Source organism: Phyllopteryx taeniolatus, chromosome 12, assembly GCF_024500385.1.
Source record: "Phyllopteryx taeniolatus isolate TA_2022b chromosome 12, UOR_Ptae_1.2, whole genome shotgun sequence".
Classification (NCBI taxonomy): domain Eukaryota; kingdom Metazoa; phylum Chordata; class Actinopteri; order Syngnathiformes; family Syngnathidae; genus Phyllopteryx; species Phyllopteryx taeniolatus.
The window spans coordinates 17,205,254-17,232,191 of NC_084513.1; the positions used below are offsets into that span (position 1 = coordinate 17,205,254).

General features: G+C 43.7%; 1 protein-coding gene and 1 long non-coding RNA gene across 5 annotated transcripts in view; one reads left to right on the forward strand and one right to left on the reverse strand.

Moving 5' to 3' along the window:
• Positions 1-13,267, reverse strand: part of LOC133487227 (neuropilin-2-like) — an 89,682-nt gene extending 76,415 nt beyond the window's left edge. For both annotated transcript variants that reach the window (XM_061793488.1, XM_061793491.1), the window contains exon 1: positions 12,911-13,267. In XM_061793488.1, coding sequence (XP_061649472.1) covers positions 12,911-12,986 — 76 coding nt within the window. In that variant the 5' untranslated portion in view covers positions 12,987-13,267. The remainder of the gene's footprint in view (positions 1-12,910) is intronic.
• LOC133487229 (uncharacterized) lies at positions 1-26,687 on the forward strand. Of its 3 annotated transcripts, none has more exons than XR_009791258.1 (4): positions 1-185; positions 6,466-6,584; positions 25,775-26,059; positions 26,590-26,687. It is a non-coding gene; the product is annotated as an uncharacterized LOC133487229 (long non-coding RNA). The 3 variants fall into 3 exon arrangements; XR_009791259.1 differs by having other exon boundaries at positions 25,775-26,452; positions 26,590-26,675; XR_009791257.1 differs by lacking the exon at positions 26,590-26,687 and having other exon boundaries at positions 25,775-26,557.
• Positions 26,688-26,938: the final 251 nt, after the last annotated feature.

Sequence of the window (26,938 nt, forward strand, 5' to 3'; positions counted from 1 at the left end):
GCATGTGTACGTGGCATTATCACTTACAGTCACCGTTTTGAAAGGAATCACACGCTCAGGCTGTAGATAGAAGGTAAACAGTCATCCAGGGTCGAATTCTGGCTCAACTATACAACTACACTGAACCCCTGTTTATGTTCCAGAACGACCTGCAAATGGTGAAAATCTGCCACGTGGAGACATTTGTGAGTTTCTGCGTGTAAGCGTGCGCAATGTGTTTTACAGTTCCACCGGCGTTAAAAAAATGGCAGAAAAGTGCATTGGCGAGTGTGGCTTTCATTTCAAGGGCATTACTGTAACTAAGTATATTTGAAAAGCCTTTTTAAAAAATGTTATACAGTGCGAAAACACTGTATGCACAGACTGGAGTAATAAGAGTGAAAAGAGGTCACAGCTCAGCATGCAGCAGTACGAGTGATTGATTCTGGAACTGGTGTCTACCTCCAGCTGTCTGTAAACAATCACTGATCACCTCTGTGTGCCCCCCCCCTCCACCCATTTCCATCTTTCATGCCCTTCCCTCCGATTTTATGCCTCAACTCGTGGTGCTCGCCCACGTCCTATCTGTTTCCAATCTCCCTGGTGACATATGGCAACACAGGAGTAGAGTTACAAGGCCAGCGAAACCCTGCCGGGCTTATCTCATCCCGGCACCACTTGGATTCGTGTTAAACCACCCGGAAACCTCACAGCAGCAGCAGCAGCAGCCGATCACCTCTTGTCAAACAGCGCTCAGTGCTCACAACATTAGGGACCTGCACAATTGAGTGAGAGTCAGACTTATTAGTACAGCATTATAAGGTAATTGCAAAGGCCCTTGTAATCGCTGCTCCTTAATCGCTGTAATCGCTGTTCCTGTTCCTTCCTTTGGCGCTTGAATTGCCATTTTGAGGGTCTTGTCATGCCCCAAAACCTCGAGAATTTGTGTAAGCATTTGAATGCTCACAAACTAAATCAGGTTTTCTAAATATGAATCTCTTAAAAGTTAGAAGAACAAAAATCAGTCCTGCACACCAGGTTCACCAATCAATCGGAAGTTGGGTGCATATCGTAGCAGGACGTAGGAAAATGTCTCAAGGAGCCATATCCAAAATTGAACAGGAAGTCAACCATATTGGTTTTGACGCGGACATTTTGGGGGTGAATTCCAGGACTTATACTTCCATCAAGTCCTACAACAGAATTTGCTCCAAAGTGGTGCAAATAAATCGCCTTTTCGGGGGTCTCAACATGCATAAAAACCCTGTACCCTGGTCAAAATATGTTTTAGGAATCCCAAACATGTCTCCCCAAAACTCACGAGTACCCTCTCGAATGTTAGAAAAAAAAGTTTTGAGTAACACAAAATTGGATGTACAGGATGCACGAAAAAGTCTTAAAGACCCATGCCTGAAATTGAACAGGAAGCCAGCCATTTTGGTTTTGAAGCAGCCAATTTAGGCCAACTCCGGGGTGTTACATTTTGGTGACTGCTTCAAGGATTCGCCACGAAAAACAGGGTCGCAAGGGCCCGCGGACAGCTACTTGCAGCTTTTGTTATCTTTGTAAATTCTGGCAATTGGATACAGCTCTTGTATTGGATCTCATTAGATTGTACGTGCATTGTACGCAATGAAGTGGCCAGTGAATGCATTCGCATGCAGTTTCCAGTTTACTGATTTGCATTCCACACAAGCGCACGGTGACCTGCCTGCGTGCCTGTGTGTGAGAACCCAAAAGATGCTGAGTTAACAGTTCACGTCGAGAATTATAAAGCTGGTAAAAGCGACAGAATGAGACAAAATGTGTCGAGACTGTCAAAGAGTGAAGAGAATAGAAGACAATAACAACAACAACAAAAAAGAGATTAAACACATGAAGCTCAGGACTGAACAGGTTTTGAACTTTTGATGATCGTGTTAGATTGAAAATTTGCACAGCTCCACTGCAATATCACACAGGACTCATCCACTTGCGTGAAGGTGTGCGTGTGTGTGGTTGTTTGTTTATATGTGCCCTGCGATTGGCTGGCGACCAATTCAGGGTGTACCCTGCCTCTCGCCTGGAGATGGCTGGGATAGGCTCCAGCACTCCCGCGACCCTTGTGAGGTTAAGCAGTACAGAAAATGGATGGATGGATATTAATGATTCAATTAAGAAAATAACACAAATAAAAATTGTTGTTAACAGTCTTAAATTATTTTTGGGGGGAATCAACAAATATTTTTTTTAAATCAATGAATTATTTGCCGGCACGGTGGCCGACTGGTTAGAGCGTCAGCCTCACAGTTCTGAGATGCGGGGTTCAATCCCTGGCCCCGCCTGTGTGGAGTTTGCATGTTCTCCCTGTGCCTGCGTGGGTTTTCTCCGGGCACTCCGGTTTCCTCCCACATCCCAAAAACATGCATTAATTGGAGACTCTAAATTGCCTGTAGGTGTGAATGGTTGTTGGTTCCTATGTGCCCTGCGATTGGCTGGCAACCAGTTCAGGGTGTACCCTGCCTCTCGCCTGGAGATGGCTGGGATAGGCTCCAGCACTCCCGCGACCCTTGTGAGGTTAAGCAGTACAGAAAATGGATGGATGGATATTAATGATTCAATTAAGAAAATAACACAAATAAAAATTGTTGTTAACAGTCTTAAATTATTTTTGGGGGGAATCAACAAATATTTTTTTTAAATCAATGAATTATTTGCCGGCACGGTGGCCGACTGGTTAGAGCGTCAGCCTCACAGTTCTGAGATGCGGGGTTCAATCCCTGGCCCCGCCTGTGTGGAGTTTGCATGTTCTCCCTGTGCCTGCGTGGGTTTTCTCCGGGCACTCCGGTTTCCTCCCACATCCCAAAAACATGCATTAATTGGAGACTCTAAATTGCCTGTAGGTGTGAATGGTTGTTGGTTCCTATGTGCCCTGCGATTGGCTGGCAACCAGTTCAGGGTGTACCCCGCCTCCTGCCCGATGACAGCTGGGATAGGCTCCAGCACGCCCGCGACCCTCGTGAGGAGAAGCGGCTCAGAAAATGGATGGATGGATGGATGAATTATTTTATTTTATAAATTAATAAAACAAAAAATATATTTTAATAAATCTATTTCAAAAGGAAAATAAAATATTACAGACCCAATTAAATAACAGAGGCCATACTTTGGCTACCAGTGATTTTTGGCAACATTACATTCACGAATAAATGCAATTACAATGGCAGTCACTGTATATATGTTTTGTTTTCATCATATGTGTATTATTCTGCTTAAGAAAAAGAAAAGAAAAACTCTTACAGGACCGTGTGAGAGTTGAGTGCATGTCCGAAAGTGTGCAGAGGGGAACTGCGACTTCAACCACAAACACCAAATTGCCAAACCTCCACTCGACCACTCATCCAAATGTCAAAAGTATGTCATTTTTTTCATTGACCGATATTCCATCCTTCAGTGTATGTGCTTGCATTATGGTGCACACTCTCCAGCCTCATGCCCTTATAAAAGCATTTGAGCGACTTTTACTTATGCTAATTAAGACCAGCTGGCCTACTCCTGCAATTTACGAGAAAATGGATGTTCCATGAATGCCACTTGGACTTAGAAGTTCCCAAACAGCAGACTTTTGAGAAAAGTATGAACACTGGTGGACCACAGTCATTACGATGCTGGAGACATAATGGTATTTTAAATGCTATAATGTTGGACCACTGTAGAAGGGGATAAAATAGTTAATATAAATGAGACTCAGGCACGCTTCATGAATGAGATCCATGAAATGAATCAGCAGAAACTCAGCTAGCCATCCATTTTCTATGGCGCTGGTCCTCATTAAGTTTGTGGGTGAGCTGGAGCCTATCACACCCTGGACAATAGTACAGATGGTAGAGCTCGACAAACCAAACTGCGTAGCAAGATCACAAACATGAACACCATTATGATAGCTATTATTTCCTTCTCTTTTCAACAGTAATACAATTTAGGCTTCCTAATAACACTATCGCAAGCATTTTTCACTTTCTTTGGAGCCATACTGAGGGCAAATGTCGAGCAAATCAGCAAAGATACCCGCAATGTGTGACGCACAGAGCCGATGATTTTCCAACTGAGCCAAGACTGGTTTGCGAGCCGAAAATAGTGCGTGAATTGAGCTAGGTTTTCTTCGAAAAATGTAGTTCCTAAGTGGACTTGTTCGTCAACGAAGTTGTTTGTAAAACCTGAGGTTCCGGTGTATTTCCAGCACGCACAAGGCGACACATGAGGCTACTTTTTTTTTTATAACTGAACCACAACAGCGTGTGTGATCCTCTAGGAGAAGCTGCATTGAAACCACAGCCACAATAAATGCACAAAACACAACCGCGGAACATCGCCCATCACATTCTGGTTTGGACATCGATGAACTCCAACCAACCACACAAACACATACAGGGACACATGCACAAAGTAGTATAAGTAGTGGTAAATGGTGCTAAGCAGTCTTGCAGGAATATAAGACAGGCCACTGCATTATTTATGTCCCTCCGACACATTTTGCATTTGTGCCTAACACCTATTCAGCAGCTTTTGCACACACTCAACACACCTAGAATGCACCCATGGCAAAATGTGTCCCGCCCAAAATATGTACAAAAACACACATGCGCATTCTCAATGAACTGGATCCCTTTTTGATGCTGAATGCTAATTTTCCAACCCTGATTTATAAGCTCTAGAACAGATTAATTCTTCCTCTAAGCGATGATTTTCCGTCCTGTTCATCAATTTGCTCTTCTCCAAGCACTTTGCAAATGTTTGGAAGGTGGTCCGACGCAAATTTCCATTGGCCAGTCTGGTTTGTGTGTATTCATTTGGTGTGTCATCTTCACAATATTGGCCACGATGTACACTCCAACTAATACCTTGTTTTAAATCATTACCTGACCGATCAACTTTGATGAACTGCCATTGGCATTCAATACAGTGTCCATTTGATTGCATCATATTGTTTTGCATCTTCGGTGGTTGATTCAGCATTGCAACACACTTCATTCTGCTCCTGGCATTGTTACCTTATAGTGTAGCAACGCAGATACGTTGCTTGTAAAAATCAAACCGTGTGACTGTGGGAATATGAGAAGTACAGCGAATAACAGACTGTAATGTCTACATTGGATGAAGCCCAGTTAGATTTTAGTCATCCAAACCTGAGACACCTCAGGAATGAGAAGAGGAGAGAAGAAAGGCAGAACACAGAGAAAGAAAGAGTGAGCAAAGCCAGAGCATCTGTCTCTCATCATGTGAAAGGAGAAAGTCAGCAGCAAAGAAAAGCTCACTGGACAGAAAAGGCAAGTTGAACATTAACACACAAATAGCTAGTGTGTATGTACTGGCTTCTGGATTACTGGAAACTAACTGGTTTGTGTCAGAGTGTGAAAAAAACCTCCCTTAATCATAATTCGTCAATCAGGAATATTGACACAACATTTTGGCCAATTGAATGCTTTCAACGAATCCTTGAACATGAGTGAATCTCTGAGCTCACCTATGTTTTTCTGGATAAACGATGTTAATTATGGCAGTTCATGTTGGTGTAATCGACAGGTGTCACGGTATTTTCAAGCGTCAAACAAAAGAGAAAGTTCCTGTTTGTCTTAAACAGTTACCTCTTCTCCTTGAGCGCAAAAAGGTTTTAAAGGATTTGTTTGTATAAATCCGAGTACACATACAGTATAACCTACCGATCATTTTCCCTCCTTCCGATGAACGTTAGCCAAGGCCTGATTGTTGGATGTCTTTAAAAGATCATCCTGAGCGATTATCCTGCGGTGTGGAGAGTATTTCAATTCTTCCACAATCTGCTCATTAAACCTGTTCAGTATTTCCGATCTGATTTCTGACGTGTGTGTGGTCAACAATGAGTTTGACCTCGCCGCGGACTCCATGTTTGTGACATGAAACGAAATGACTGCCAATTCAGAAACGTAGAAAGGCTAGCTCAGTTGCTGGACAAAAACCGTGGAGCAACTCGTTGTGTTAAGTGTTTGCATAAACTGTTTCATAAGGCACAATAAAAATGACAAGGAGAAGAGTTGACAAACACAATTAGCCTATCTTCTATTTCCTCTTGTACTTTCTTCTTTGGATGTTCTGGTAGTCTGTATGCCCTGTGCTACCATGCTTCTTCTAACAGTTAGCTAACAGTTAACTGGCAGCCTATGGCACTACGCTGGCTCTCACAGGTCAGAGTTGGTACTACAACAGACATCTGGTTCACCGGTGGTGATTGCTGGTGGAGATATGATTGTGTGTGTGATGTGATGTGTTGGTCAGCTCAAGTACAACATACACTTTACTGTAAGAGCGCTAAGGACAGACTTGCTCATTTATTTACTTCATAATGTGTAGGGTCTCTCATATTTTAAAATTTGGATAAGATTTTCAAAACCTGTACACACGCAACCTGCTCAAGTAGCATCCCGCTGACAAACGAATGAATACATTTCTACTGTTTTCTTCCATTTCCAGGCTAGAGGAATGAAAAGGGGGAAAATAGATTACAGTGCAAGGGAGTAAAGAGAAGAATGAGAAGCTGGAAACACTAAAGAGAGTTCCCCACCGTAGCAGAGCGGGCTGCAAAAAAGAAGGTTAGTGAGGTTTCCTAATCGGAGCAAGGGAAAGCGCTGAGGTGTGGCGAAAGAGACACAAAGTGCTATTAAAGGAGAGGTGGAGGGCCGTGAACGGAGAGAAAACAACAGGATGATTCAGCGTGACGGGAGCGAGAGAAAGGAAAACAACCTGTGGCCTCGCACGGCACTGATCAAGAGGGACTGCAGAGGACACCGAGTACGCACACAAACACACACACATAGTCTACATATTTACACACACACACACACACACGAATGCTTCTTTGTATGCAGAAGTTTAACAGAAAGAAAAGAGAGGAGGCAAGTGCGTGTGTTTACACATCCACAAAGACACGTACGGAGCTCCCCATCCGCTCGAGTTAGTCCAGTCATTTCGTATGGCCGGCGAAGACACTCGGATAGCAACAGTGTGCTAATGACATGATAACCGTAATTAGAACATCCTAGTGGACACGCTAATTGTCCTCTCTGTTTAACAAATGAAAGCGAGGCCAGGAGGCAGACGAGAGAAAATGTACTGAAGGTTAAATGGCTCAATGCTTGTTTGCTCGCAGCAACAACAACAGGTTGTTGGCAGCCGTCAAGCAGCCTTGTTTATGCACACACACGTACAGACACACACAGGCCACAATATTAGGTACACGTGCGCAATCTAATGACATGCGCCAACAGAAATTCTGCCTCTTCAAAGATAATGCTCGCATGAGAGCATAAATGTTGGTTTGTAGCAGTAATACGCTATTCATGTCAAGGTAGACGATTTTTAAGATTACAACCGATTTTCAAAATGTGGCAGACCTCCCCACACAATGAGGGAAACCGAAAATCGACATGCGTGTGCTTACTGCTCTTATATGTGTGGTGCACTGCAACACAGCACACTGCGCACATATTGATATTGTTAAAAATATTAGATCATATCGATACGGACACATGGTTGCAACATGGTTGTTACTTTTTGCTAATAAACCACAGACAACTGTCCATTTGTCTTTTCCTCACATAAAAGAACTCACAATTGGTTGGTATATATAAACACTTTTAGCTAATATTTCTTTTCCCAACTTTAGCAATATCGCCACCGAAAATCATTAGTCTCCTACCACAAACCAGATTTCTGTTGTAGTACCAAGACTTACCCGTGAAAGGCAGCATGGTGCCACAAAGGCATCCAGACTCACGGAAAATACAACGAAGTAGAAAATGCTAGGCTAACTGTTAGCATATGTATCTGCAAAAGTGCACTGTGGCCCCTTGTCCTTTTGATTGTGGCGAGTGACTTCGTTTTGTGTGTGACAACAGAGCAAGCTTCAGGTCGCTTCCTAATTGTAATTCCTAATCGGTCCAGTTCATTCCACAATCGCGAGGTTTGTGGCTCAGCTGAACGATTTGCGATCATAAATGAGTAGGTTTAACATATCAGCATTGTTTTTGGGTTTTTTTTTCTTCCCCCAACCGTTTTTCCTTGTGTTTGTGCTTTTGAAACAGATCATATAAAACTCAACACAACCGGTTGCTCCTCGAGTTGGGTCTTTCAACAGAGCTAGCTGTTAGCCTATTAGCCTAGCCTGCTGCTAGCCACATTTTGTGTTGACCGCACGCATGAGGACTTCCGATCATAAATATTGAAAAGTAGAAATCACTTCAGAAGCCCGCTGATCGCTGAGGATCATCCTTTAGAGACATCCGCTTTTGCCTTCTTCCATCGTAAAGGGGGCAAATAGCTCAGATTTGGCCCGATTATTGGTACGTGTGCACCCCTCTTAAGTGTACTTGCCTCAGATGTGTTGATTGGTACAATCCTAGTATATATGTGCACAGGAGGTAGCAGAGGAATGAAAGTGAGCTGTTTACTGCACACGTGGCTCCACTCAGCTATCACATTACACTCTGCTCCGTCGCTCTTATTTCACCAATGCCCCCCCCTTGCGCTCCCCGTTGCATTTCTGTCATTTCTTTTTTTTTTTTTTTTTAAAGTGACCCGCTTTTGCTTGCTCCCTCCGTCGCTTTCGCACACTTTCCGCCTCGTTTTCCCTCGACTTGCCCTCTCTTTTTTTTTTCACCGCTACACAATTTTTACGTGTTTGACGGGCTTTTTTGGAAGACTCTGCATCGTACTTTCTTGTCCTCGGAATCATGAATCATTAAGTCTATCTGACAAGATGTATTCAATAAGTGATATACAAAAACAATCAAACACAATGGGATAAAAAAAGAAATATTAGGATGAGCTCATTGTGTCACTAATTGCTTATCTCGCCGCTATATTTTTCCAAATACTGAGCTTTCATTAGTTTGTCTGTCTTGCTACTTTGTTAGTGGAGTGTCACCCTTTACTAATATGCGTCACACCAATCCCTGTTAATGTAGCTCTATCTAAAGCAACAACATTAATACGAACAGTTTCATTATATTTAGACAATTTCAAGGTAAAGCTTGACCGTGTCAGTAAATCGATTTATTCTTGTGGGCTCAGCCCCATTTGTGAGAACTAATGACGTGGATGGTTTGTGTTATTGACGGCCGATTGTTGCACGCACAGCATTTTGACCCGAGACCAAGTGTAAGATTTAATGAATACAAGCAGGTCCCACAGGGAAACAGTGGCCGGATGTGTGCGACATGGGGTAAAAGCTGAGGAGAAGCAAGCTGTGCAAATAGTGTTGTTGTTTTAAATGTGCTCTATAAATACATTTGGGCTGGATCATACTAAGAGCTTTTTAGTAGTAGCTAAACAAAATATAATCCAAACATTAGGAACACTTCTGAGAGTGATGTAGTGCAGGTTCACACCACTCATTTTTGTTAAATGTAAACCTTCCTGACTTCAGACTTTTGAATTGGATGTCGTTCGATTTTGCTGGCGTACCGACTGCTGTGACGACTGAGCCAAATGAATTAAAGCCTTATTCTTCTGAATGTGAAGAACAATTACATCAGCGCCAGATACAAACATGCACATTCCACGGGAATGATTAGTGGGATGAATCAACTCCTCTTGCCTGACGCATGTTTATGTTTTAATGCAATACTTTCAACACTTTCTTTCCAAGCCAGAAGAAGCTTCCTTCGGAGGCTGTTGTTCTAGCGGCGTACCTGTAGGTGCTGCACCCCCTCAGATAGCTCCCAACATTCACTTGGTATCACCTCCAGCGTGTTTCATCATCAAGCGCATTTCGGCAGAGACGCTATAGAGGCAGACAGCCAGTCTTGAGTGGCCAATTACGGCCGTTTATCTCGCTTCCAGGCATAGCCGTGATCAAACGGAATGAAGAAACAGGATCAAACAGCAGAGCTGAGAAATCTTTCTTCCGTTCCGTTGACTTCTCTTGGCAGCTAGCGTCGGCCTCTTTCTGTCTCGGTTACTTCCTCACGTTGCACTTCCATCCCTCCCCTCTCACTGTAGATATGCACATACATGCATCTCAACAATACCTTCTCCGACTCATCTCATGTCAGGAGACAGCCGAGCTGAGGTATTTGTAAAAGTTTACTGCTGAGGAGGCTGCGAGCTGATTGTGAGTGACTTTGTCCCAGCAGATGAGCCAGTAAAAGATCTGCACTGGAGACTGGGGGAGATTCCAGGGGAAAAAATAATAATAAGGCTGTTGTAGTCATAGTCAGAAACATAGGCTACACTGGAACCTTTAAAGTCAAACAGCCCCGGGGTCGCTCATTCAGAATGTGACCCAGAGGGCGAGTGCGGAAGAAAGTACAAATGAGAAATGAGAGAGTTTATGCCAAGATGTCCGCGAGGTTTGGGGAGCCCATGATACGCACATGCACTCAGCGGAACAAATAAACGGGACCCAAAAAAGAACGAAAGCCTCTTCAGAAGCTGCACTCCAACAAACAAAATGATCCAAAGGGCCAACTTTTTTCGCATTCACCCCTTCCAATGCCTGAACGATTATCCTGTGGTGCGGGGTGAGTTAAGAGTGATTTTTTTCCTCCCCAATCTGCTCGCAAAAATGGTCAGAGGCGACAATCGTAGATGTTCAACCTGTTCAATATTCACAATTGCAAATCCTTATGTGTGTGGTCACCACCGACCGAGGTCGGCCAAGCACGGACTCCGTGATTGTAACGCGAACCGGAACGATAGCCAACAAGGAACTAGTTTTTCTTCTTTGTATTTACCGGCAGTCTGTATTTCCTGTGGCACCATGCTGCCTCTCACAGGTCAGTCTTGGTACTACCACAGACATATGGTTTGAGGGAGGAGGCTCGCGATTGCCCACCGAGAAATGGTTACGAGTACGGTGAGCTGCGTTGGTCATCTCCACGACTCCGCACGCTATAAAAGCAGTGAGCACACACCTGCCGATTGCACGGTGCCTCTCACATTTTAAAAAGCATGTTAGAAATCACCATGCGTGTAACTGTAATCTACTTAACTGGAAGAAAAGTTAGATGAGAGCTAACGGTGTACTCTTGTGGATCAAAAGCAGAGCTTCTGTTTGGCAAGATTCAGCGTACAAAAATGATCACGTTCATGTCGGTGGTGCGCTGTTTTGCATTTTTCAAACGAGTCGAGATGAAACTGTCATTAGCATTCGCTCAACAACAATTTTCTGCTCGCTCGAAACGGACCTCACAAAAATGGAGGTAAATAAAATGAACAATGTCGTGGGTGTGGAATGTATGACTTAGCCGCACAGTGCGCTACTGTGTTTGTTGCGCTGCTGTTTCTCGATTGCGTTTAAGAGGAAAGCGACAGTGAGGCAGCCATGTGCGCGCTGCGGGTCACGGAGGAATTAAGAGCTGCCTTTGCACAGTAAAGCCTGCAGCTGCACGACCATTACAAGGCCTGCTTCTGGAGGGGTAGGCGCAGGAGAAGTAGTTCACAGGGAATTTTACACCAGCTACTGCATCTGAGCCAGCCAGGTCCTATGTAAACATAAATCGACAACGGGCCCCGGGAACCTTTTGTCCCAGGAACTAAGATGGGATCTATAAAGGCTCCTGTATCAATACAAACCCAAAAATCGAACTATTTTGCACAACTGATAGCATCGATTACCAATTGTAATTGGTTCATAGAAACGGCCTCGCAATCCCCCCCAAAAAACGCAGTGTCTTTGGACTCGGACTCAAAACCAATAAGAGAAAATTCAACAATACACACAGTGTCTAGTTTTAACTCTTATGAACATGATTTTACCTATTTGGGGATTGGTGAAATCACTATTATTACAACTGTATGTTTCCCTTAGTAGAACTAGGAAGAAAGAAAAAAAAAAAAAAAAAGAAAAAAAAAAGAGCCTCTCCCCGTGCGTAAAAGCGGTTTGGAACACAAATGCGTACCACATTTCTTGTCTTTTGCATTCACAAGCCAGGCTTAGAAGGCGCTCATAATAATGTGGACACTAGTTAATAATGTGGACACTAGTTAATAATGTGGACACTAGTTACCCCCCGGGGAGAGGAGGAGAGGTACACCCGCTCTGAAGGGAGGCGAAGGCGGACTGAGCGGATCCAACAGGCGGCCTCGCTTCAAATAAACCTTCTTCAAGAATCACCGCATAATTGAATTTCAGAAGAAATAATCATCATCATCATCATCATCATCATAAAAATAAGCGAGCAAAGAAGCTGTTAGTGACACTAGTACTCCCTGAAGTATTATTATTATTCTTATTCTTATTATTTTGAGGGGGTGGGAGAGCAGATGGCGATGAAGAGTCACTGTGGACGTTCAAGACTTGAACAATCAATAAAACATTCTATTAGCACACACGTATCAGCTCGAAGGCCGATAAGACGTAATGAGAGCCACAAGAGGCTGGAGATAAGAGGAACATTCAACTGAGATGTAGGACAGCAATCTCAATTCAATCTGGCTCCAAATGTGGATCGAAACTCCAGTTTTAGTTGGAACTTCCTCTTTTTTGGGTTGTTTGTTTGTCTGTTGTTGTTGACATTCTACTCAGTTTGGGACATTTAAACCAGCAACGCTCCAATCGCAGGTTGCAAAAAATAAATGAAATCAAATTGTACAAAAAAATAATCAAACGATCGAATCAGTCCAACTCTTCCTGTGTTGACTGTCTTGTGAGGTCATAATGAACAGAAGAAGCACTCGATTGCGCAATCGCATCACTTTTACAACTTCCCAGCACACACTCAACTTCGGTTAGTGGCAGGAAACCCACGAGCAGCACCAACAAAGGCGCATTACATTATGAGCAGCCAAGTCCCACGCAAGTACAAACAATACGATGCTGCTCGTTTAGTTTCGAGCGTGAAAATCGACATGTTAAGCGCCCCCCCCCCCCCCCCCCCCCCCCCCCCGAACAACATCACATTGACTTCAAATGTACCTCCTTCCTCCGCTGTGACGGCCGCAGTGGTCACAAGTGTGAGCGCGCACACGCCGAACCATGCTGATAAATCCATCTTTCTTGGACTCAAACGAGAAAACTCCGCAGATCGGCTCGTCAATCGTCCGGAGGATCCACGCACGCGCCGATAACGCCGGTTTGCGGGCGAATCGTGTCAGTGAGCGGCCGTGCGTCCTCTCTCTCGGGAGATGATGATGGTGATGAAGATGTGTTGTTCAAAGTGTCTAAAATCCATTTTTTTGCGGGGGGGTGGCGGTGCGTAAAAACAATAACTGCGCTCTGGGAAATGCAAGTGCAAACATGCGGCCAAGTTTGTCAAAAGGTGCTCAAAGTAAGAAGAATATACATATATATATATATATATATATATATATACATATATATATATATATATATATATATATATATATATATATACTATATATATATATATATATCTATATATATACTATATATACAGTATATACTTCCCCCTCGGTCAAAACATCGCTGTCTCCGCTCCTTTATGTAAAAAAAAAACCAAAAGCAAAAAAACAACAACAAAAAACCCACACAGACACACGTGCTTCAAATAAACACGCTCATGTGTGTTTCTATTCCAAAACGATGACGACCAAGACAGTCCCGTCGTTGTGGAGCGAGAGGGAGGGGCGCGCGCGCTCTCTCGTCCGCCTTTGGAAGGTCGCGCGTAAAAGCTCGGCGGTGCGGAGAGAACAAAACGCGCCGGAGCCTCTTCGCCGTCCTCCTCCTCACTGACACTTGGTTCCCTTAAACACGCGCTTACCCTCCTCTCTCTCTCTCTCTCTCTCTCTCTCTCTCTCTCTCTCGCTCTCTCTCTCTCTCTCTCTTTGGCACGGGAAGAAGTGTGCTCCTTCCCCGTCGGAGCTCCGCCGGCTTAGTGACATCCAGCCGGCCGGAGAGGAGCGCTCTCTCTCTCTCTCTCTCTCTCTCTCTCTTCCCCACCTCCACCCCCCCCCCCCCCTCTCCGCCCGAGTCGCGCACGCGTGTATCGGATTACAGTGCGGGCACCTCGGCCGGCCTCCACCTCACCGACCCCCTCCCCTGATTAAAGAGCAGTTTAATCCCCGCCCCCCCACCCACTCTCCTCACCCTCTCCACTGCCTTCCCGCACTTCTTCACGCAAGGCCTCTTTGCTTAGATTTAATCCCACTGGTGGGAAGTAACGAGTGCAAATACTTCGTTACTCTATTTGTACTTTTCCCTCGATATCGGACTTGTATTTGTTCAGTGGCAGTGGCGTATTTCACCTCAGGCACCTTGTCGGGCAGCTTAAGGGGTCCTCAAAAAGAGGTTTCGTTCGTGCGCAGCAATTATTCTTATGATTATTTTCTGCTACAAAAAATGTGAAATAATAAGTTTAGTGAGGTTTTTACAAAGGGCAAAGGGCCACACTCTTGCAAATGCATCATTTCCGTGCTGTCATCTCCGCCTCCTCGTTGTCGGCGCGCCACCAAGTGGACCAGCGCGACAAATGAATTGGGCATTCACTCAAAATAAAAGAATTAAAAAATCAATCAAAATCAAATACTGAAAAATACAGCAAGATGTGAGAGGAGCTGGTAGGCTTAGTCAGCGTTGTGACATCTCCTCTAGTAGTGATTGGGTGAAAAGGACGTTTTTGTTTTTGTTAAACAAAAAATAGTTAAATACTCCATGTTTAACTAGTGAGTGTGAGTACTTTTGCCACCGCCCTCTTGCTCAGCCTCTCACTTTTCTTGAGTCTCCCTTTGCTTTTATTTTAGGTCATCTCTATATTATATCTCTCCACTGGTATATTTATATGTTCAGGAATATCACCACCACAACAAAGTGCAATAGCACCCATGAGTGCAGATCACAAAGTTAAACTCATTTCAAAAGTGAAAAAAATAGATAAAAAATGTGGCATGCCATATTTGAAGGAGTTTGACATTTACATTTTAGGGGTGGGGTCCCCCCTGCCAGCTCCAAATGGAATTAAATGTCAAATAGAGAAATGACATTTCTCTAATTTCCTTGTGCTTGGGTGGCTTTTCTTCGGGTGCTCACCCATATCCGCAAAATATGCATAGTGGGCTATTGAATACTCTAAATTGTTCATGGGCGTGAGCGGTTGTTTGTCTAGACGTGCCTGCGATCGCCCGGCAGCCGTTGCAAGGTGTACCCCGTCTCCCGACCAAAGTCAGCTGGGATGCTCCGTTAACCGCCACAATGCTTACGGATCTCGTGTGAATTTAGTAGGATTTTGTACAAAAACCAAAAAAACATTGAAGTTAAAACTAATGTCAGTGAATTTTCCTGAAGTGTACCGCTTTGCTTTAACCTTCAACTGAGGACCCCGATCCTCGGATGAGCGTTCTAAGAGTTACATAGACGCAGGAAATCAGCCGAAGTGAAAAGCTTAAAGTAATTCTCGGCTTCCGAGGGCAGGACTGCTCGACCCAATTTCTTTCCCGTCAGTGCTGCTGGATATTAACATCATGAGACATTTATTTATAGCGCTTGTAAATTTACTCAAGATTCCTGGGAACCAATGACCTTAAACGGTGGTAAAGGATGACTTTATTCAAAAATTGAACTGTCACGGCATCGCCCCATGCCACTTGAGTGTGTGCCAAGCTAAAGCGAGTGCTAAGCTAACACATGCTAGGCTAAGGCAGTGCTAACTAGTGGCACCTGAAAGTTTATGCTACTCATAACTTCGCTCTGGGTAATCAGTCCAATGTCAATACACCGTTTACAAGCATAACTTAAGTATTAATATCTGAATTCCTTGTGTTTTGAGGAGCAGGCTTGTTGATGGTGAGTTTTGAAATCCAACTGGCAAAACCATATATGGAACAAACCAAGGTCTTTTCTCGCAAAGGTGACACGGGTTGTACCATGTTCAGGCGAGGTGTAGGGTATTTTGCTTAGCTTTCCATTAAATGATTTTTTTTTTTATTTTTTTTTTTTACAGGCTGTAATATTTTGGATTCATGTTGTGAATTAATTGAAATATGGTGTTTATTATGATTGATCTTTTTGGAGGGGAAGGGTCCTTCACTGTTTATGATGGTGATGGTATAGAATGGCAAAGCCTTAAAAGCAGGGCTGGGCAAACGTTTGTGCTCAAGGGCAATTCGATTTTTGGAACAGAAGATGGGCCAGGTCATTTGTAAATTAGGATTTTAAAAAAAAAGAAGTTTAAATGTGTCTGTAAAATAAGATATTCGAACAAACCTGAAGTTGTGTTACATGAATTACTGCAAGAGTTAAATGAGATCCGAATTTCTGTGATTGGATGAGTGAGTGGGAGGCGGGGCTACTGGAAGGAGGAAGAAAATGTTGCTGTGTATTATTTGCTGGATGAACGCTTGAGTGAAACACGAGTTCTTGGCTACATAAACAATTCATTTTCACAATAAAGAGGTCATTTATTGATCACCTTCGTTCTGTCATCCAATCACCTGCTCCCGTGTGTTGTCTGTCTTTTCATTGTTACAGAAGCGCGTTCGGAGAAGTGACGAGTTCGCTGACGAAGCTTCATGTCAGCTGTCAGCGAACTCGTCACTCGGTCACTTGTCCTTTTGTTGGATTTTAGGATTGACTTGCATTTTTAAAAAAATGTTTCGCAAGTGACCGCCCTGCCAATATTTCCGCACGCTTGTGGCACCGCTCCTCGTTTGCTACGCCGACCGACCAACAGTTGATTTCGGCGAGACAACAGTGTTAATACCACAAACACGTATTTGTCGATTAATCAACTTCAAGCTATAATCGTCATTTCACAGTGGTAAAATCGGTTCTGACGCATAATTTCACATATAAATAAACTTCAACTATTTCAAATATCATCCATATGCATTCAGACTTTGTTCACTTTTTTTTTTTTTAAGTTTGGCTACAAAATATCCTCCCAAAAAACTGTTTTACTTTTACTTTCCTTAAGGTCATTTACCACCGGCACACTTTGTTCTGATGTTTACACAGCACACAGGCGTGTGTGCGCGCACATTCTTTGGGTTCAGTCTGAGTAATGTTAGTCCGTCCAAAGTAATCAGGCTGAAACGTTAGCGGGCCCACTGAGAGTTCTCCGGATCTTCCCGATCACCACTCTGCCACCGCTTCCCTTCCTCCATCCATCTTTGAGGTTAATAATACATGGAGAATGTTGTGATCTCACAGGGGCCGGCAGCTCCGCGTCTGTCATGTTCTCCTCACTCGTGCGCATCTGCGCCTCACTCGCAACGTTTGTGTACGTGCGCCAGTTAAAAGAAGCGCACCGGAGTGAAAAGTTGGAAGCTCCCGCGGGTGATCGGAAGCTGCGTGTATGTTTGAGTGCGTGTGGGTGCACTGTTGACACCTTGACACTGCTCGGACTTCGCAGCGGTTTTCTTTTGCCCTGGCTGCTTCTTCACGTGTGCTGGGGTACTTTAGTGAAAGGTCTTCATTTGTATTAGTATTTTGCCAACTTAAAGCAGTGGCAGTTCTGGGGCCCGATTGACTATAGTTCCGTTTCCGTCGGTTAAGCCGAATTTAGTGTTGACCGCACACATAAGGATTCACTATTTGTAAACCTTGAGCACATTTATTTCCGATCAGATCAGAAAGGGAAAATCCCTCTTAAAACACCTCACACCACAGGATAATCACTCAGGATAATCTTTCGGCGATCTAACGATCAAACAACCTTTTCGTACGAGGAAAAATTAGGCCTGAGTATCAGTATGTGTGTACGTCACTGCAAGCTCATTTACTTCTTCTCTTTACTCAGCCGTCTATTTATCAAGTAGCCCACAAAGGGAGAAAAGAATAGTGGACGACCACGAGTTGACAGCTCGTATTTATCTGTAGCAACACGAGCGGCGCAGACGTAGAGTAATGCAAACACACACTCCCTGTGGCCTCATCAATAAGTTTTATTACTGAGCAGACCTTACGGGAAGCCGCAGTAAACGAGTTTGTCAACGGCGAGCACGTTCCGCGCCGACGTCCTCATTTAATGCAGGAAGGGAGGCCGCCCGACTCACAGTCGCTCGCACGCACACACACTGCACGTGTACGCACGTACACTAAGTGAGGCACCAAAAAATGAGGGATATTCACCTTTGTGGTGAAATTTTAGGATGAACCTAAAATGCACCATAATCTTTACAGGTGAACTTAATTCGACCTTCTCTAAACTTTCGAATGTAAAATTTACAAAAGGGGTTTGATCCATGAATCCACCAAGACATTGAGTTCAACTAGAACTGGTATTTAAAAAGTCCTCTTTATCATGCTGTCAACAATTTGACCATGACGACACTTCATAATAATTGATCAACTTCAAACCATAGAAGTGGATGTGCCGCTGTAGAATCTCATATTCCTGAAGATTTAAACAGGCGTGATTTCACTGCAGCAATTCCCCCTTAGTTGAATGTGTAAGGAAACAAGCAAACACATAAATGATGCGCAAAAATAGGAACCCATGTGTTTCCACTTGAACCCCACACACAAAAAATGCACTCACTGAACCATAAATGACAGCGCCCAGCATGTGTGTCGTCCATCTTGCTTTACATTGTTTCGCGCGAATCTGAATGTGTACAGTACGTGTGCAATCGCACAACGAGGTGTTGATAATCACAGCGCAGGCAGCCTGCCTGGGAGTCCGCTCGGCTATTAGCAAGGACACTGAGGTGAGAGAGACAAATATCTCCCACGAGCGGACCAGACGGTGAGCGAAAAGGTCTTCCTAATAACTTATTGTGCAGCGTTGTGTCTTTTGGAGGTCTGAGTTACGACTCTTTTATGTCGGTTGGCAGCAACTTTCCCGCTTCCCCTTTCTCCACTCTCCCTTACGACCCCCTCATTCTTAGCACAACACCCGCCCCCGTCCCCCTGAAACCAGCAGCACCCTTCTCGCTTGTACTCTGTTTGGCTGGAGATAAGGATTGCGCTCTGTGGATGTTTGACTCAGCTGGAAGCACAGCGGCTGCAATCAGCAGCTTAGCGGTCCTCAGTGGGGGGAACTGCAAAGATGTCAAACTGAAATGTTAGCGTACTGGTCGAGGAGGTATCGCATTTGCGCTCAAATGTCTTTTTGAATGGCGTGCAATTTGAACAGCATGAAGACTTAAGTGTTGTGGTGTGTGGGGCCATATTGAGTGTAGGGAAGGGTCTGCTTAGGCTGAGTCACTCCAAAACGTATCAGGGAGGTGAGCATTTATTTGTAAAGGAAATTCAAAAATACATATATTGACATCTTCTAATAATTGTTTATATTTATGGTTGAATTTAGGCGGCATGGCGGATGAGTGGCTTGAATGTCTGCAGTAAATAAATGAACAAGTCAATAAAACATTTTAGGATAATGGATTAATGGCAATATTATACATCGACGTTGATTGTTTATTGGTAATTAAGGAAACACATTTAACAGACAAACATAAATCAGTCAATTTGCAATTTCTAAGGCTTTGGAAAGTATTTCAGCTACATGAGAGGGCAGTGCAGCAACTACAAAAATGAATACGTTTGACAGCGTCAAAGCTCTCATTCAATTCATGTTGTCACCGTTGAGTGCCAAGAATACCAGACCCAAAAGAGGGAGCATAATAAACGAATTGAATCGCTACTCTTGGAGTACAGAATGTGTACAGTTGATAATGTACAGTCGCATGGTTTTGGCGTTCCAGCTGGGTTTGTGTGTCATCAGTCACTGTGTGACGACAAAACAGCTTTGAGTGAGAGAAGAGCCCACTTTATAAAGTCCTTTGCACCCTTTGCGCCCACAGCGCTCGGCCTTCTGTTGCTCTCGCTCCGCACGACGTCCCATTCATCGTTGTTTACCACACAAACAAGAGAAGTTCAGTAATTGGAACTAACCGTAGTTTTATGAATTGCGTACACACCCACTCGCGGTTTTCAGAGTTTATGATCTTTTCAAGTCGGAATGTGTACAGTCGTATGTATGGCGTGTATTGGGAACATCAAAGGACACACCTGTTTATGGGCGGGTTGCTCAACTGTAACTGTGGTTACGCAGACAGGCACGGGTCACTAGCCGTTGGTATGTAGAACACACATACACTCACAGACACACACTACAAGGCCCGCCACACACCGAGCGACGCAGCCGAACGCGACTTAAGAGGACCATCGTGAAAACAAAATTACAGTTGGCGACTCAAGCGATTGAGCGCTGCATATGTACCGGAACACTGCGACTCTCTGTCAGGTTTTGAGGCTTTCATATACAAGACACTGCACTGCAGTTTGTTTTCATTGGACCACAAAACCGTGGCGCAATTGTCAAGGAAGAAGGAAATTGTCATAAAGAGAGGGAATGGATGAAAATAAAGAAGAGCATGGATATTTTGAGAGGCTGTTGGCAATGATCGATCGCTCCATTCACTGACCGCACCCGTTCATTTACTGTAAAACAAAATGTATACAAAATGTGACTTGGTGGCGGCATGGCGACCAGCTGGGTCTTGTTTACAATTAATACCCGGAAATGTGTTTTTCTTTTTTCTTTCGTCAAAGCTCACGTCCTTTCTCGATTGGCTGTTAGAGCCGCGAGGTTGTTCCTGGTGATTCAAATGTTCAAATCGCAGCAAAACTGATGAAAAGGAGTTGCCGAACCCCGCAGACTGCGCGACGCTTCAGTCGGGCTCGGTCAGGGTCAGGAGGGAACTGTAGCACACTCTCCCAAACTGACTTTGGGAGAGAGGCGGGGAACACCCTGGACTGGTTGCCAGCTAAGCTCGGGGTAAAAAAACAAAACAAAACAATGAGACTTATGGACCATTTAGTCTTCAATGACGCTAAGCAGTCTATTTCCCTGTATGTTTCCATGTCTGGTCCCCACAGACTCCGGTAGACAAAGAAGTCCAGCACATTGTTTCCTCCTGTGAGATAAAAACATTGTACATGATGCCTGTATGTCTATCGGTATGCAGAGCTGAGGGGTGAGACCCAATCTCAAGTGGTCACAAGAGGTTCCTGTGGAAATGCATTCTGAAACCTGAGGTGAACTCATGTACTTAAAGCCGCAATTGCGATTGGATCAGCCATGATGAGAGTGAGTGTCAGAGTGTGTGTGTGTGTGTGTGTGTGCGTTTGTGTATGTGTGCGTATCCTAAGCAAAGAATGATGAGGAGGCGAAATGAGGGCTGACCGCACTGGCTAAACAATTTGATTTGGGGCTGCTTCTTCAATGAGATGGTTGACCGTATCCACCTCCCGCTCCCCAACACACACACACACACACGTACAAATATACACACACACTAGTGGATGCTAATTGTTTGAGAAGCATTGTAATATGGACAATGTTTGAGAAGGGGGGGGGGGGGGGGGGGGGGGTGACTACAGCTGTTTTGTTTCCCAGACCTACTTAAATGTTTTAACGCACACACACGATGAAAAGAGTGGCTCGGTGGCCTGCAGACGTGCGATCACACGACCCTGACTGAGCACATCACTGTAAATAAAATGAGCACTGACTGTATATGATTAAGTAACACACACGCACACGCAGACGCAGGATGGGAATGGACACACTTGGTGTCAGGTCAACTTTTGGACATGACTGATTATGTTTCATCATTAATCTATCAGAATGAAATCTAGGTCAAAGACACAAAGATCATCAAACATGTCTGGAAGGCCTCATGCACAATAACAGAGAGATGAACGTCAACATTATTGCTCGGTTTGGAATTGTATTAAATCTAAGATTAATGAAGACAAGTAATGGCTTTGGGCTGAATAACATCATTGTCAAGGACATTCTGGCCAAATTATTCCCTCGCTTACATTTACTATTGGGCACAAAAAAAAAAAAAAGTGTGGTAATACACCCATTGTGATTAAAAAGAAAATGGCTTTCAAAGTAGGATAAACATGCAAATGAGAGATGTGGGGAAAAATGTTAATGTCCATTGTCCATTTGAAAACATTTATATTAGGTTGGATGTAAACTGCATGGTTTGAGTGACACATTTCTAATGTTTTTGTCTGAAATGGCACTATTCCGATCAGCTGGAATCAGGCCTCTTCCAAACGTGCATACAATCAATTTTAAATGTTTATCGGTTACGTGCCAATGCAAGTGCAGTGTAAACGGAGATCGGATAAACCCCCATCAATAACGTCATCGAAAACACTGATTGGTGACATGTACAGCGTATACACCCACGTCTGACCAAACAAAAGAAACATTTTTTATATTATATTTCGTGCCTTATCTTGTGTAAATGAAAAACCCACGCAGGCACGGGGAGAACATGCAAACTCCACACAGGCGGGGCCGGGATTTGAACCCCGGTCCCCAGAACTGTGAGGAAGATGTGCTAACCAGAAACTATGCCCCGCAAAAAAAGAAAAAAAGACAGGATGCTACATCTTCAAGCAACTTTATTACACCTACACATTCCTACATGTTTGAGCCCAAAACGTTCCTACGTTTAAAGCCTCCTGCGGCTGGAATATATCCCACCAGGTTCTCGCGGCGATGAGAAGCGCTAGCCACCAGTTAGCTCGTGAGCTAACAGGCTTTTCTCGGCCGGCATGTGGGTGGTGGGCTCGTTTGTGGCGTCCCCTCATCGCTTAGGAATTTAATCCACATCGGGCTGCTCTGTAAATTGCGGGATCTGGGGAAGATGCACTTTCAGGGTGTAGGCGGATCTAGCTAGCTAAATGCATGCTGTAGTCGTCGAAATAAATGGGACTAGTCATTGGGTTGGATCATTTCATCGGAGTAAACACAGCCATATCGAATATGAGTCACTTGAAATGGAAATGGACAGAAGTGTCAGATATAGGCATGAGATCAGAATTGGGCGGAGTAAATCGAGCCTTACGCTATCCTTTCAAGCACATGAACAAACACGGGTCAGTTTGCCATAAATGTCACCCAGTACAAAAGCTCAGCATCAAATCTGCATTCACAAACATGACAAAGCTCAGTTTATAATACCCAACTGGAGGTTTATCACTGAGGTCACCATTTCCTGAAAGCTGTGCACTAATATTTCAAACATCCCTTTTAGACAAATGAACCCTCATTAGAAGCATATTGCACCCTTTGCACTAACACCACTATGCACAGTGACCTCAACAATAAACAGCAGAAAGTGACAGACGATTAGCATCTTCGGGGTAGAACTCAAGGCGCCATCTGCAGTCCCCATTACTTTACAGTGTCTAATAATTAATGAATGGTTTTGCACCAGCAAAGACGGACAATGAGGAGCGGTGAAAGAAAGGAGTCAACACGTCTACACTAACTCAACTTTATTTCTTCTCTCCCATCTGCTTTCCTTTGCTTTCCTCTTTACAACTCAAGATAACCTTAAAACAGGGCGCACAATGAAAAACAAAAGCTTTAATGTACCCCCTTCCAATCACACATGCAATTCACTTATGTTAGTGGCTTTCTCTCACTTCAGTGCTTTATGATGCTGTAAAAAAAAAAAAAAAAAAAAAAAAAAAAAAAGGAGACAAAGGACAAATGGTCAGTGAAGAACAGCCTCTGCAGTGAGTGTTAAGTGGTGACAGTCAGTCATTAAGTCAGTCAATAAACTTACGTTGTGGTCACAGAAGCCTCTTTGACTGAGATTGCACAAGATTGTCATAAAAGTGAGTCTCACACAGACTGCAGCCTGGCTTGTTTACACAACTTAACACCAGAGAGACGACGCCCCAGCGTGTGAGCGTATAGAAACTATAAATATATTCATACAGTTACCTGCTGTTATGTTATGTAACAACATGAGCCACCATTGTGGCTGACGCTCTTTTACACAATGACAATGGCACCATGCCTTTAGAAGTGGCTCGTCACTAGTACATCTTATCAAGGAAGAAACTGAACCTCAAACATTTGTCTTTGTTTCTTTATTTTCAGTTCTATATGTATGTATTTTGTAAGTTTTTAATTTGGCAGAAAGATGGTCAGCATATCTCTGTTCTGAGGTTTTGGGTTCAAATTTCAGCGCCAGCCTTCCTGTGTGGAGTTTGCATTTTGTCCTCTTGTTTGCAGGGCTTTTCCCAGGTACTTCAGCTTTTTTTTTTCCCAAACTCCGAAAACATGCATATTGGCTTTATAGGACTAAATTGTCCATAGGTGTGAATGTGGTAGAGAATGAAAGGGATGGATGTGTTTATTTTTACATTATCAAGCACTTTATGATGTTTAAAAGTGTTTCTTTTGATCAAGCACTTTATGATGTTTAAAAGTGTTTCTTTTGATCAATAAACATATTTTAGGAATACCACAGAACTGTATCTCTTTTAAAGTGCTGACCTGATAGTCAGTTGGTAACAACGTATAGAGCTCTTCTTTATAGTTTAGTTATGGCATGACTCCTTCTTGTGACTGGCTCCAAATTAGCACTTAGATAATTCAGAAGCTCCAAAATTGCATTGCTGAATAGATGTCGCAATCATTTTTGTTTCTGTTTGTTTTCAGCATTTCAAAAATATTTACGTGAGCGGAATAGTTCCCGCCGCCGCCTCTCATTGTGCATGCGCCGCGCTTGGCACCGCTTTAACGTGCTGCTGTGCACCTGCCATTCAGATGCGCAATTTAAAGATGCAAAATCACCCACGGTAATTTGTCTCAGGTTTGAAAACCGACATCGAACATGCTAACTCCTCCACAACAAGCGAAATGAAATGAAATGTTTGGCACAAGCGATCCTGGATGTGCCCAGTTAGTAGATCAGCTTCCGCATCTGCTTGCATGAGCAATTAGGTTTGTGCCCGTTTTTGCTTGGCCAACACTTCATTAAATCATGCCCAAATTGTACCCCTATTTGATATTATGCATCTCCTTGTTTCCATTAGACAGTCTATGCACACGAGTCGATCTTGAGCCATGTGCAGCCCCTTTCCTCTGCAAATCCAAATGTCGGAAATCAACTCCTCCCAAACACTGTGGGCTCTCCCAGGGTGACCCCCTACTGTTGCCCCACTCCATCGAGACTAATGGCTTGTGACTCTTAAGTGTGCACACGCGCACACACCCACGCCACTGCCGTCAGAGAAATAATGGCCTTATCTATCTGTCTCAACAATCTGCGTGACCCCTATTACCCTTTTATTTGTCTGAACACTATCCCAGATGCAACCCTGCAATAACACAAGTCAAATAAATAGAAACTCTGTCCATCCGTGATGCCATTTGCCTGAGTCATGTTTGAGGTAAGCAAAACAACCGGACGACTTCTTCACCACCTGCTCCAAATTGGAATTGAAACTGTAATCATTCTTACTGTATTCATTTGTGAAGACAGTAAAAGAAAGTATTATTTTATTATGGGGATAGTTTTCTCAGTATTTAATTATTCTTATTAATATTGTTTTGTTGTTCATATTATCTTGTACGTTGCCAATTCACTCCTGCTTGTTTGTTTGAGGCACACTACAATGACAATTTTTTAATTAAATCCAATATATGGGGAGCAATGTATGAGAATGAGTCACTTAGACAGATGGTGGACTAATGGAACTGAAAGAAAGACAATTAAAACAACCCAGAGGAATGCGTGTGTGTGAATGTGTGTGCGCACGCGTGTGTTCGTTCCTGTGTGCGCGAGTGTGTGTCGGGGGCTGTAAAACTAGTGTTCGAAAAGGATCTTTTTAATCACAACTTCTTATACGCTGTTAAATAATAAAAGTACACAAAACATCAACGTCCAGTTGATGGATGGGTGATGAAAGCTGGACGGCTGGATCAATGGAAAGACAGTGGGATAGATAGATACTGTGGATAGATGGATGGATGGAAAGATAGATGGGTGATAGACAGATAGATAGATAGATAATATATATCCATACATTTTCTGTACCGCTTATCCTCATTAGGGCCGCGGGCGTGCTGGAGCATAGATACTGTACATGGAGAAATGGATGGACAGAAAAAAATGAAGACAATAGAAAAAGCTGGACCGACCGACAGACTGATCGACGGTATTGAGGGACCGATGGACAGACTCACCGTCGGACCAACGGACGGACGGACCGAATGCCTGACCAATGGAAGGATCGACCGACCGACCGACCGACCGACCGACGGATACTGTGGACCATCGACATCAAACAGCAGCAAGCAATCCTAATTAAACTCCACGGTATTTATGTCTTAAAGAGGTGAGTAAGGAGACATTCCCATTTGTTTGGAGGGGGGCGGAACTGTGTGCATGTGTCTTTTAAAGCATTGTAAGGATAATTTCACCAATCATCAGTCATTTCAGTATCGAAAAGGCTGCAAAGAAAAGCTTTTTAAATAGCAGACTAATTGTTTTAATGGTCTGTTCCACTCCCGCTCTCTCCCCCATTCACAGCCTCTGTTCTCCTTCCTCACTGTATTCTAACGACCTGCTCCCATCTTTTTGTCTTCTCTTCTTGCACACGGACACGCATTCGTGAGCGACAGGTTGATGAGAAGTGTTTCGTTTCTTTTGTTTTTTGTTCATTCAACAGACAAAAGGTGAGAATGCCCAAGTTGACGCCCCATTACGAAGATTACACACACTTTTCGAGGTGGATATTTCAACATTTTGAAGGGGTTGGAGTGTGACATGCAGAAGAGGCAGAGAGCAATGACTGATGTAGAGGAGCATCATTCAATTAGTCACAACATGCCATTCATGCCGCTCTATTTTCTGTCCTTCTCGTAGTGAAAGAAACATGTCAGCTGCCTGGGCTCATGGGCACAAGACGCACGCGCGGGCACTTGTGCATGAGCACTAAGAGTTTACGGCTGATGGACTGTCAAGTGACGTGAAGTCTGTTCCTGCTCTAAATGACTTGAATCAACATAAAACTCTCGACAATCATGTTGTTGTTTTTTTGTCCTTATTGGGGTGAGCTGGAGCCTATCTCAGCTGACTTTTGGGTGAGAGGCTGGGTACACCAGGGGCAAGTACGGTATATAACTCCCCACAATTTGTAACTATGACATACATTTTGGAGGTTTGTTTTTTTACATATTGATTCCCAAATGCAAATAATATTTGTTTGAAGTTT